We start from the raw sequence: 13248 nt of genomic DNA on the forward strand, positions 1-13248 counted from the left end.
AGAGGCCCTTAGTACTACTGAGTACTCTCTGAAAAGGCACTACAGAAAACACCTGATGTGTTTTATTTATTATTTGTTTTGTGTACACATTGTATCAATTTCTTTTCCTCTCAAAAGGTGTACAGACAATACCCAATTAATTCCCACTTTTATTTTTTAAATACCCTTTTCGCCTCCTGACAGTACTGTATTGCATTGCATAAGACACTGAATATAAAGTGTGTTTTATTTCTAAAGAGGCTACCTGTTATAGTGTGGCAAAAGGTTTAGTGGGCAATAACTCTTTCAAGAAAGGCATGGAATCGAGTGAGAATGCAGTAAGTAGGTATCAGGGCCACACAACCTACAATCTACTAAATCAAACAGACTACTAGTCAGGTTTTTTGACCTGTCAAGGGCTTGAAAATGCTCCCTTTGTTGGATTTCCTAATCGCTTTTCTAGCCTAATGATGCTCCACATTACAAATGAAGTATCCTTAAAAACAAGGCAGTGAACATTACAAACAAAAAACTGCTCTGCCAAATCTACCCAGGTATGAAGTCAGTTGGGAGACCACTATAAGAGCTGGTGGATTGTAATTGCTGTTGTCAGTAACAAGTTGCACAAGCAAAGCAAATACAAATGGGTTACAACATGAGTGTACAGGCTTCAGACTTGTGAAGTCAGCTTCCTTTGTTACTAGAAGGACCCTGGGATTCATCAACCACAGCCTGCCTGATTCAAAAGACATAGAGGGCCTGAACAGACAGCCAAGATAAAGTTGCTTCAGGTCACTTTGGAGGTATGCTGTTTAAATGACACATGCATCTTAAGAAACCAGAAGCTGCGCCAAAGCTGCACTCCAGTCCTTAGGACTGAAGCGTGGCTTTATCGCAGCTTCCGGACTCTTAGGACACATGCATCATTTAAACAGCATACTTCCAAAGTGACCCAAAGAAGCTTTACTTTGGCCTGCCTGTTCGGGCCCCAAGTTACTATTAGAATAATAGTTCTGTAACTGTGAGGTGTAAAACGGCCCCTCAACTGATAACATAAACATCAACGTGTGCCAACCAACAAAAAAACAATGGCACCTTTTCATTTAAAATTGAGGCTTGAAAATCAAAGAACCATAAATCTAAATGATGGTCTTTTTATTAGACATTGGAAGTGAAAATATAGTATAAAACAGAAAGGAATGAATATAACCATTATTTTTTTAAAAAAATAACCCCTAAAATTCAATACTTTTTGTTTTGTTTGTTACACAGTTCGGCACAATTCTAGTCTTTTTACCAGTGGTATGTGGCATAGTGGTTTGAGTGTTGGACTGTGGATATTTTCAGATGAGAGGGTGATTGTACAACACAATTGTGCAATTGCACTTTTTCCACATCTGAAAATCTCCTAAAACTCTGGAGATCCAGGTTTGAATCCCACTTGGCCATGAAACCCACTGGGTAACCTTGAGCAAGTTACATGCTTTCAGCCTCAGGAGAAGCAATGGCAAAACCTCTTCTGAACAAATCTTGCTAAGAAAATGCCTTGATAGGTTCATCTTAGGGTCACCATAAGTTGGAAATGACTTGAAGGCATACAACACACACACACACTGATCACACAATTCTTCAATTATGAAATATCATGTTTTTAATCAATTGAATGTATATGATTATCTCAGGAAAAATAACAGCAATAACAGTGTTTTAATAAGCAAAAGCTGCCTTTCATTCGTAGGGGCAGTCATCATTTTAGATTTTCAATACAGCAATGCACTGAAACCAAAAATAGCCTCCAAAAATAGCCTTTATTCAGAGCTCCTACTGACTCATCCACTAGAGCCAGTTTAAATCTTGCCGTCTTATTTATCTACTCAAAGCCATGGCAACATTCTGTTGCTGCAAATCACTCAGTCCCCCACATGGAGATATTTATTTCAAATGCAAAGAAACAACCCTCTTATTTCCAGCATGGACAAAACCACGGTGACTAGCATAAATATATATATTAACACAGTTGCCATCAGTTTTCAAGCTGCTGCCTGATCAGAGGGCAGGTGTAAAACGACAAGCTTCCTCTGCAGAGCCAAACAATTGCAGATCAGATCAACAGCAGCAGGGACCTCGGTACCAATTACTATATACACCGTATGTATATAGTATACATACTGTAACATAGATTAGGATATTGTGATTACTTAAGGGTTGGATTATTAAAAAGGTATACCCATTTCACCTTTACTGCTTGATTAGTTCAGCTAGTGGTACCTGCCCATACCATCAGTGAAAAATGCTTTACTAACACCAGACATAAAAAGACTGAAAACATTCTGTACAGCAGTACGTATCATTCCTCTATTAATAGGGTAATTATTAGGCTAATTCTCATTAGGACTGTTGAATCTTGCCTGAAATCACAGAGATATGATACCCCCATCTTCATTTATTTAGGAGAGCCAGCATGATGTAGTGGTTTGAGCACTGGACTACAACTCTGCAGACCAGACTTCAAACCTTCTGCTCAGCCATGAAAACCTACTTGGGTGACCTTGGGCAAGTTATACTCTCTCAGTCTCAAGGGAAGGCAAAAGCAAACCCCCACTGAACAAATCTTGCCAAGAAAACCTTGCGATAGGTTCACCTTGGGGTTGCCATAAGTCAGAAAGGGCTTGAAGGCACACAACAGCAGTAGAGTCCATACCCCCCAGCATTTTACAGTTGAAAACCAGGACATGTGTAGACAAGTGACATCAGTGTGTGTTCAAGATGACAAAACATATTAATGAGAAAGAATGCACATTGAGCTTTTGCCCTTTTCTATCCTCTCCTTCTTCCGTATTAAGTTAATTGAGTGCACTTATTTTTATTTTTTGCATTTTGAATTCAGTTTGCAGCATTTGTAGTAAGCAGAGTACAAAGAGAGGAAGTGGGAAGTGACCCCATCCTTCTTGGCATATTCATGTTCAGCTGCAATGTCCAACCAGGACTACACTGTATCTGATAATATGATGGGCACCAGTTCAGCTTTCTTCATCCTCCATATTTCTGAGGTGCCTACTTGTTTTTACCTCTGTAGGTTGGAGACCTGCTTTCAGATATTACAACATGTGGGTGTCTCTCTTTGGAGCTGTGCTATGCTGTGCCGTCATGTTTGTCATCAACTGGTGGGCGGCTGTCATCACTTATGCGATCGAGCTGTTTCTTTATATTTATGTGACATACAAGAAGCCAGGTAAAGTAGGCACCTGTCAGAGAATATTTAAAAAATAATATGTTAGAAGGAGTGGTCCAGGGTATAAACTTCAAAAATTGCTGAGTTTTATGGGGAAGAGGGAATTCCTACTATCAGATGGTGGTTGTTCTTATGAGTGAGTTCTTTCACTGCTAGTATTTTTGTTGTGAAAATCTGAAGCTGTATCTCTCAATGAGAACTGGGTAGATCTGTGTTTTACTTCCATCTCACCCCACTCTAATCGTTTCTTCCCCCTAGGTGCTCTTAATACAAGTCCAATAAAAAGTTGTTGTTTTTTAAAGTACACACAGGCACCCTCTAAAACTATTTGGCAATATTATTCACGCCTGCCTCGGATTGTTCTTAATCATGCTTTCCTTTGGCACACATATTCACTCTTTCCTGCTAGGATAATCTCTGGGGAAAGATCTCAGAAACAGGTGCAGGTAGTGGCTCTCATGTCAGTTCACTGACTCTAAACATATATCAGGGGCCTGTTCACACTACACTATTATATGATTCTATTTTAACTATGGAATCCGTGCATTTGGAGTTCAGGGAAGCACTTGATTGCTCTGGGTAAGAATTCTAAATGCCCATCCCTGAACAGCAAGTCCCTGGATCCCATAGGGCAGAAGTTAAACTGGAATCATAGCACTGTAATTCTGTAGTGTGAATGGAGCCCTGATCATAAAGCTCTTATGAGAATCATCATCTGCTAAGATCACCTGTTCTTGAGTGCACAGATGACCGCCCAAAGAACTGCAATTATAGGTATGCAACCTGACCTTCTACATAAACCCTTCAGTGGGGTTTATATCCAAGTAAAGGAATATAGTTATGCAGCCTGTGTTTAGCATCTCACATACGAAAATTCTTCCCATGGCTATGTCTTACTGCTTCCTTCTAATACTCAATGGTCAACTTCTATTGAGAGGGCAGGCTGCAACTCCAGAAATTTCTGAGAATTGCTCCAGAAGAAGGCCAAAACTTCGGTTTTTTAATAAATACAAGTATTTGACTATTGTATAACACATGGGACTTTGCCTCCTTTCATTCTTCCACTATATCGTATTTTTAAAAAACACATAGGCAGTTTCTATAAAAGAATGGTATTGAGCTGTTTTCTCCTCCTCTCTTCGACAACAGAGGTAAATTGGGGATCATCCTCACAGGCACTTTACTATGTTAATGCCATTGACACTGCACTAGAATTAACAACAGTGGATGACCACGTGAAAAACTTCAGGTAAGGTCTCCATGAAATTGATCCAAGGTTTGCTCTGCAGGAACATATTATAAAATTTTGTTTATCCCTTTCCACTTTCACAGGCCTCAGTGCATAGTATTAACGGGGGGACCCATGACAAGACCAGCTTTGTTGGATCTTGCACATTCGTTTACAAAGAACAATGGTCTCTGCATCTGTTGTGAAGTATACACAGTGAGTAAGCATGATAAGCATGTGCTTTCCACAAAATGGCTGCTCCCCTCTGAAGGCAACTTGACATTTACCAGAAGCTCTCTGCAAAAGCATGTACCTAGCCTATGCAGGCTATCAAGCATAACTGATCTAATGTGTGGATGCCATTTTAGGTGGCGGTGATGGTTATTTTATTAATTTATATCCCTCCTTTCTTCCAATAATGGGACACAAGGAGGCTTACAACATATTTAAAAACAAAACAGTAGTCCATACAATTTTTTTTTTATTTAATTGAAATCATTTGCTTTCAGGTTCAGGCTTCCAAAGCAAGATGAATAATATGCCCAATGCTAACAACAATCCATACATTACTGCATTTTAAATAGAAGTGATAATATGCCACAAACAGCACAAGGCAAAGATGATACAGTTTAGCAGGAGGGGGGGAAATCAACAGACCACTAAATTTCAACAGATCTTTAAAAATTCTCAGAAGTAGGGCCACATCAATGTGTGTGTGTGTGTATATATTGAATTTATTTATACATTGTCTTTCTGCCAAAGCGCTTAAGGCAATTGGCTATTTTAAAATGCTAGACAATTGTTTTTTGTTTAAATTGTTCTTTTCTGTTGATTTTGGGAGCTCATGGTATGAGCTCCACAGCTTGTTCTTCCTGCTTCTATCCTCCTTTAGGACATAAGTGTCTTAAGTAGACTAACATAAGATGAGGAAAGGCTGCCCAGCATTTTATTTCAGACCTGCTGATGGTCCCTTCAGTAACTGATGGCATAAATTCCCTGGTGTAGGCTTCTCCTCCACGTGTTTCCCATAGCCCACAATGTTACAGGCCAGATAAATTCAGCTGTCAACTTCTTTGCCTGTTCATATAACTTTAAATGATGGAATTTACCCTAGTTTAGCCTATGGTTTGTAAGATAAATGGCATACAAACTAATACAGGCAATTAGATCAATGAGAATGCTTGCCTCCATCAGTCAGAATCATTAAGGAACTGGCTACAGTCTGGGATAAATGCCAGATGCTTTGGAATGTAAACAAAGGTAAGAAACAGTGTGAAGTTGAAGGCTTTCATGGCCGGCATCCATAGTTTTTTGTGGGTTTTTGGGCTATGTGGCCATGTTCTAGAAGAGTTTATTCCTGACGTTTCACCAGCATCTGTGCCTGACATCTTCAGAGAAAAGATGCCAGCCACAGATGCTGGTGAAACATCAGGATTGGAATAAACTCTTCTAGAACATGGCCGCATAGCCTGAAAAACCCACAAAAAACTAAAGGTAAGAAACACTTCTACAACTGTAAGCAAGAGAGGGCAATTATCACACTGAGCCTTACTGTCCCTAAAATGTGGCTAAATCGTCCATAAAGTGCACAAGTGTGATAGCCAGTCGCACTTGGCTCCCATGGTTTACAGCTCTAGAAAACCTGGGCTCTCTTTTCTATTCCCACTGAGCCTCACTCCACTCACATCATTTCCTTGGTGGTTTAAAGGGACACAGGCAAACACCACAGTCTGTTTCTGCCAAAAGGCAGATGTTTGGGGAACAGTAATGTCACCACCTTTAGAGCGTCATCTGGTGAGGCTCACCCTCTATCTCCCCCAGTTGCACCCCATCTCAGTTACTTTCTGATTAGGCATGTATTCACCTGTGGACTAATAATGAATTATTTTGTATTGCACATTGACTTGTAAAGTATCAGCCATGTGTCTGAATTGCAATTTACCACTTACTAAAACATTCTAGTAACGTGGTAGCTTAGTGGTTTAGACACCAGTTCTGATGGCTGTAAGGTTGGAAGGGTGACAGTTCAAGGCTGAAGCGCCGCGTGATGGGATAAGCTCCTCTCATTAGTCTCAACTTCTGTCAACTTAACAGTTCGAAAGCATGTAAAAAGTGCTTACATGCACGTATAGGTACCATTTTGCTGGGAAGGTAACAGTGTTCGGTGCAGTCTTTGGACAATGCTGGCTCTTCAGCTTAGTAACAGAGAAGAGCACTGCCCCCTACAGTCAATTGCAACTAGACATTCATGTCAAGGGGAAACCTTTACCTTTAAAACATTTTGTAGTGGCTTCATTACTTACATAGTGAATTCAGTACATACAGCACATAGGAAGCTTCACTACATACTCACATAAAGTGCTTTATTGATTTCAGTAGATCTACTTTAAGTATGAATGGGTATAACCCTGTATAAAAACATTTGTGTGAATTGGCTCTAAATCACCTGGAATCCTATTATTTTCAATGAAGTGGATGGTAGATCAGTTTGCTATGTTAACCCTGTGCTATTTCTTACCCATTATTTAAGAGTAACAGTACCTACTTGTAAAAAGAACGGTCTTGTATTTCCTAGCTATCACTACACCTAAGTGATGTTAACAGGCTTACCCCTTTTGAGCAGAAAATGAGTGATGTTACCAGCAGGCTACATTTCAAAAGGCTGAATCTCTTCAGAATCTTTTGTGGCAATGTATTTTCTCCTTGACATCCTTACTGTTCCCTCGCATATCCGATTCAGTCCCTCCTTCAAAATCACCCTATTGTGTGATGCATAATACAAAGTCCCCTGCCTAATATATGATTGTGTCATGCAGGGCCCACGCAAGCTGTGTGTTACAGAGATGAACAGTGGCATGGCAACGAAACAGGCCTGGCTGACAAAGAACAAAAGGAAAGCCTTTTATGCAGCAGTGGCAGCTGACAGCTTTAGAGATGGAGTCAAAAGTCTCCTCCAAGTAAGCTCTTTATTTGCAGAGTGCATGCAGGAAGTATTACTTCAAAGCAGCCTCTGTTACATGAAGAATTTCTGTTTATTTGTTAAGAGCACTTCTTGTCTTTCTAGATATGCAAAGAATATCCTAGAGACAACTCTCTTTGTCTTATGGATTATTTCAGAGACAATTCTGTTTCCAGACTATCATACTCTCCGACATTTTCACAGATGAAAACCAGGCCCTGTTTGGCCAAGCAATATCAGCGGGTGCTCTAAATGGCAAAGAGTTATTAATGAGGAAAAACACAAAAGCTGGGAGAGGCTGCAGCAGTTTCCTTATGCCTGAGTCCACTGGAAAGAACAAGAATCTACCCCTTCCTTTCCTCCTCTCTGCTGGTTTAGCCTAGTGCTAAGTACTTCTGTCCCAATCAGTCCTTTGCCACCCCACTTTTTCAGCTGCTTTTAAAATGTCCCAGTTTCTCTCTCTTCCTCCTCCTCCTTTCCCTCTTGTTGATCAACAGCAAGGTTTCTCAACCAGAGTTTTTTGAAAGGTTGCTAGGAGTTCACTGGAAGACAATGATTGAAAAAAGTCCCAAACACCTTTTTTTAGCTGTAGATTTTTTTTTAATTGCAGGGTACTCTAAGCCCTGGAAATTCTTTCAAAGATTCCTCCAGGATAAAACGATTGAGAAAGGATGATTTACAGACACTACAAATTCGACTGTAATTTGACCTCATGTATAAGAAAGGGATGTAGTGGCTTAGTGGTTAAGATGCCAGTTCTGACGATCAAAAGGCCAGAAGGTTGGCAGTTTGAGGCCCAAGTGCTGCATGATGAAGTGGGCTCCTGTCACTGGTCCCAGCTTTTGCCAACCTAGCGGTTTGAAAGCCTGCAAAATACAAGTAGATAAATAGCTACCACTTTGGTGGGAAGGTAACAGCGTTCTGTGCAGTCATGCTGGCCACATGACCATTGAGTCGTATTTGGACAATGCTGGCTCTTCAGCTTAGTAACGGAGATGAGCAATTTCAGCCTTTCACTTTAATATGATAACTTTGTCTGATTTTAACCCAGAAAAGCTAACATACACAAATGTTTTATTCAAATCCTTCAAAGCCTGATTTGGCACTCCTTTGAGAGGGAAGTGCCAAAAGAGCTACCACTGCTGCCATTTTCTCACTCCAAAGGTATTTTAAAAGGTCAGAAGTGGCACTGCAGCAGAGAGAGTAGAGGCTTCTTTTACATTATCCCAGGATGGACTAAGCTCTCACCTTTCACCATTCTAGTCAGAGAAGAGGATTGGTTTCTTTTTTTATTAAAATACAGTACTTACATTGACCCATGGATACATCAGTAAGCCAATCCAAGGTTTTTAGGTCAACTTCTTTACTAAAATTTCTAAACATATGCTTGAGTATATATAGTAAGTCCAGTTGTTTGACCTAGCTAAATCAATAGAAACATAGCAACCTAATAATTATGTAAGTTCCATGGATGGAGTGATTCAATTCAGATTGGTCTAGCAATAGGATAGGCTAGTCTCACATCTACAGTCAGCCACAGTTTTTCTCTGGTTGGAAACTTATGTTGCATGCTTATTTAATTTTCTGAGAATGGTCCCAAAATGAAACTATGCAAATCATTGGTATCTAAATGTGTTTTACCAAGTGTGATCTCCCTGGGTGCTGAGAATCAGACCATTCTGATCCTGTGCACGTGTAAAGCCCCACTGTGTGACTATGGCCCGGTACAGATGGGCAAAAATCGCCGTCCTGTGGGCAAGGTGAGGGCTGAGCATCCCCACGCTCAGAGCCCTCCCCATGCTGCCTGGACTCCATCTTGCTGTGCACCCATTCAGATGGGTGCCCAAACAGCGCCATGCCAAAGGGACGTGATCTAACCGCCTGGCAACAGCTGTGGTGCCTCTTCACAGGTACAAAAAGGAGCCAGAAAAACCAGCTCCTTTTTGTGCTCTGCGGAGGCTGGATCGGTGCTGTGGCGTGCATTTAAAAAAAAGTGTGCATGGAACCACAGCCTTCAAATGAGTGAGGTTATTGCCTTAAAAGGAAGTGGTGCCAGAATATGTACACTCCATCCTAAATGCTACAACTGTTGAAATGAACTTCATACTTTAATTACATGATGGTTTTAAAAAACAAGCACATACTAGCTTAAAAATGTTGTTGATCTTAAGTTATTAAACTGTTTTAATAAGCATTCATCAGAAGAAATGCAAATGAATGCTAATTTAGCAAAGCTACAGCTCTGTCATCTAAAACCCATTTATAGTTGAGATGATTTAGAGCTAATCTTTTAAGTGCTGCTTGGGTACATGCATGAAGGACAGTCACCAAATGCAATTTAATCTTAAATACCTCCAGAACATTACTTCTGTTATCTTTTTGCCATTACTCCTCACTTTCAATAAACCTTGCACATGCATCTTTTTAAATACCATTTTTTTAATATTGCCAGGCCTCTGGATTGGGCAGAATGAGACCTAATACCTTGGTCTTTGGATTTAAAAAGAACTGGAGACATTCCACAGCAGTGCAAGTTGAAAGTTATATGGGCATCATACAGTAAGTTGGGACTGGGAAATATGCTGACTATTATTATTATTATTATTATTATTATTATTATTATTATTATTGCTGATTATTTGGTAGAACTTGGATTGTTTGTGTCTCTTACATAATTCCATTTAGTTCTTTTGAGTAAGCCATGACCACTAAATTTGTTTCAGTTGAATACCATTATTTAGTTTGCATATGTCCAGAAACACAGAGATTCCTCTTTGTAAAAGCCATGCAGTTAATGACAATAAAAGCTTGTATTTTGAAAATGAAATATAAGCAACAACGGAGTGGAATTCAGAGAAATGGTCATGCTAGTCTGGAATATCAATAGGTAAAGGGATCTTGTAGAACCTTTGCATCTTACGGGCAAAGCCCCTTCCGAAGATTAATTGGGGCCATGGCAAACACAAAATGTGGCCCAAATTTGCCTTGAAGCTGGCTGAAAAAGGAGTGGCAAAGATCCCCTCCTTTTCCGGCTGGTTTTTCCTGTCCCACCACTGCCCCATGGCAGCTTCATGATGCTCCAGTGGCATGCAGCATGTAAACACTGTGCTGCCAGAATATAATGAAGCTGCACACATCTGGGCAGCCAGGCATGTGGCATCTAAACACCATGTTCCCAAACTGCTGGGAAGGCAGCTTTTAGAGCCAGTCTGTTCCAATCCTAAATGAGTGAAAGAAGTAGTATCATAAGCTTTGGAACCCTGTTTATTCTACATTTTCTTTTGATCACTTAGGATATTACTATTCAGGGCTTATAAACCACGATTACAGCCAGAAAAAAAGCTTCTTTGGTGATACTTAATGCACAATGACACATTTGATCCATAGTTATGGTGTCCCTGATGTGTAGTTAGGATGTTCCTCTTAACTGATGGGAGAAACTCATCAATGAGCTTGCACTTGCACAAGTCCCCAGGTGCAAAACATTGCTGCTGGGGCAATTGTGATATTGGCAGTCATGTGTTGTTGTTGTTTCATCTTCTCTCCCTGTTCCCTTCCCTTTGATATTCCCAAGCAAGCTGATTTTTTGTTTTGTGTTTTGGTTTAAATTAATGTCTCCATTGGGCTTTTTTATCAGAAGGGGTGCAAGGCAAGAACCTTCTATCTTTCCATCCATGGATGAAAACAGCATTTCGGAGAGATGGTGTGAAACCCATCTTAGACTGTGCTAATGTTTTTCATCTCATTTTCTGCCCACTCCCTCAAACTGTTGAATTCTACATAATGTTTAGTTTGTAGGAAATAGTTTACCCTAATTCCTGTTAGGCATTAAATAACCTAAACAGAAATGGTGGTAATGCTGTGAAAGAATATGAAAACAGAATAGGCCGAAATCAGGATCTAAACTGTTTGTTCAAGGAAATACATCCAACAATTCACTAATTTTAGAAAGGCAATGATATTTTTTACTGCTTATAAAAGAATCTAAGTAAATATTACAGCATAATGTATAGACAAGTGCTATTCCAGTGCTACGCCAAGAAATACATGCATTTTAAAACACTTGCTTTCTATTTCAGTGATGCATTCGACTTTGAATTTGGTGTGATAATTGTCCGAATAAGTCAAGGGTTTGACATATCACAAGTCCTTCAGGTTCAAGGTATATCCAAAATTAATCATATTTCAATTTCGACACTAGAGATATGTGTTCTGTAAACAAAAAAATATGTCAACAATAATTCCAGTTTTTTCCTCTCAAAAATGGAGTTTCCAAAGTATTCAAGCCCGTTTGGTTTGAATATAGGCACAGGCGCATGAGGCGCACAGGTGCGCACCCCATTCATTCTTTCTCCACTCGTCCTTTGTGCATAAGCAAAGGACACAAGTCCAAAGACCGTGAAAACAGAGGGAGGACTACATATTATAATGAGGGACAGATTCATGTCCTACTTCCTTGGAAGGTTTTGCTGTTTCCTACTTATTAAGCAGTCTTTGCTTGGCAATGTAACTTTACATGTTAAAAATTATTGCTTTCAATGTTTTGTTTATTATGTACCTTTTTTAAAAGAAAGAAGGAAGGAAGACTCAAGATGTTTTACAATACTAAAATTCACAACCAAATACTGCATATCTATCAAGAGATAATCAATTGGCACAATGCCATTCATATGCCATCTAGTGCCTGAGAATAAGTTGGACTGCAGACACTTGGGATTCAAATGCTAGTCTGTAACCACGATTGTCACATATGAAAATCACACACATATTTTTAAAAACCCTTCTTGTTTAAGCTTCTCAGTATATGCACTTTGTGTTGTGTCCCATCCATATAGAACTGTTGTATTCTATGAAGGGGGCCTAATTTAGTTAAACATGTCTTCACTGAAGCAAGTTACAATCAGACGAGGGAGTCCAAAGAAAATTAAGAAGAAGTGATTATATCTTGGCATATCTTCAGGAATTAGTTTAACATTAATGCTCAGTTATAAGCATAATGCGCAACTGCAACTCTCTGCTGCCCCCTAGTGCTTTTTTCTCATTTCCATCCGCGCTACACCAAATGGAAAGCATGGAAGCATCCAATGTGAAAACTAAACAAACTATAAATTAGGTTCCTTGTTTCTAGTTCCAGAAGAATTGTGATTTCTATTGTTTAAAAACTAGTCTTGAAAATAACTGAAATGTTGACTTCTCTGAGATGTATCCTATTAAATTACAGTTCAGCAGCAGCATATAGCAGTCCTTAACCATTACAATAAATTACACCAACTGATAAGAGAAGGAAATAGAAAAATAGCCTAAAAGCAATAAGAAATTATGGGCGATACTCCAAATTTTGAGCATATCTGGAGACAATGTACATTAAGATGGCTGGAAGTTTTATGCTCCCACTTCACTATAGCATAGGAAAGATGGTCACTTTTATGTTGTTGCTGCTGCTGTGTGCCTTCAAGTTGTTTCCGACTTATGGTGATCTTATCACAGGGTTTTCTTGGCAAGATATGTTCACTGCAGGTTTGCCATTGCCATTGCCTTTGGAGTTTATCTCATGTGAGATGAATTTAAAAAATATGTTGTTGGCTGCCTTGAGTCTCATTATTGAGAGAAAGACGTGATATAAAATGAATTTTAAAGAATAAATCTGAAGCTTAGATTCATCAGATGGTTTTGTAAATGGTCAAAACTAGAAAAGAAAAAGGCTGACTGAGGATTGAAGAGAAGATGAAAGGAAGGGGAGAGCTGAGAAGGGAGAAAGTGGGGATGAATGAGGTGAATGAGAGAGGAGAGATTGGAAGGAATCTGGAAATGATAACTTCGAAAGAAGGTACAAAAGGAGGAAAGTGTTAA

The 13248-nt window shown here is 39.5% G+C and overlaps 1 protein-coding gene across 2 annotated transcripts in view; it reads left to right on the forward strand.

The window, feature by feature from the left end:
• Positions 1–13248, forward strand: part of SLC12A1 (solute carrier family 12 member 1) — a 67446-nt gene that overhangs the window by 34580 nt on the left and 19618 nt on the right. For both annotated transcript variants that reach the window (XM_042477176.1, XM_042477175.1), the window contains exons 15-20: positions 3056–3211; positions 4361–4460; positions 4544–4655; positions 7256–7396; positions 9851–9957; positions 11478–11560. In XM_042477176.1, the coding sequence (XP_042333110.1) occupies positions 3056–3211; positions 4361–4460; positions 4544–4655; positions 7256–7396; positions 9851–9957; positions 11478–11560 (699 nt within the window). The remainder of the gene's footprint in view (positions 1–3055; positions 3212–4360; positions 4461–4543; positions 4656–7255; positions 7397–9850; positions 9958–11477; positions 11561–13248) is intronic.

This window comes from Sceloporus undulatus, chromosome 6 (assembly GCF_019175285.1).
Source record: "Sceloporus undulatus isolate JIND9_A2432 ecotype Alabama chromosome 6, SceUnd_v1.1, whole genome shotgun sequence".
Classification (NCBI taxonomy): Eukaryota; Metazoa; Chordata; class Lepidosauria; order Squamata; family Phrynosomatidae; genus Sceloporus; species Sceloporus undulatus.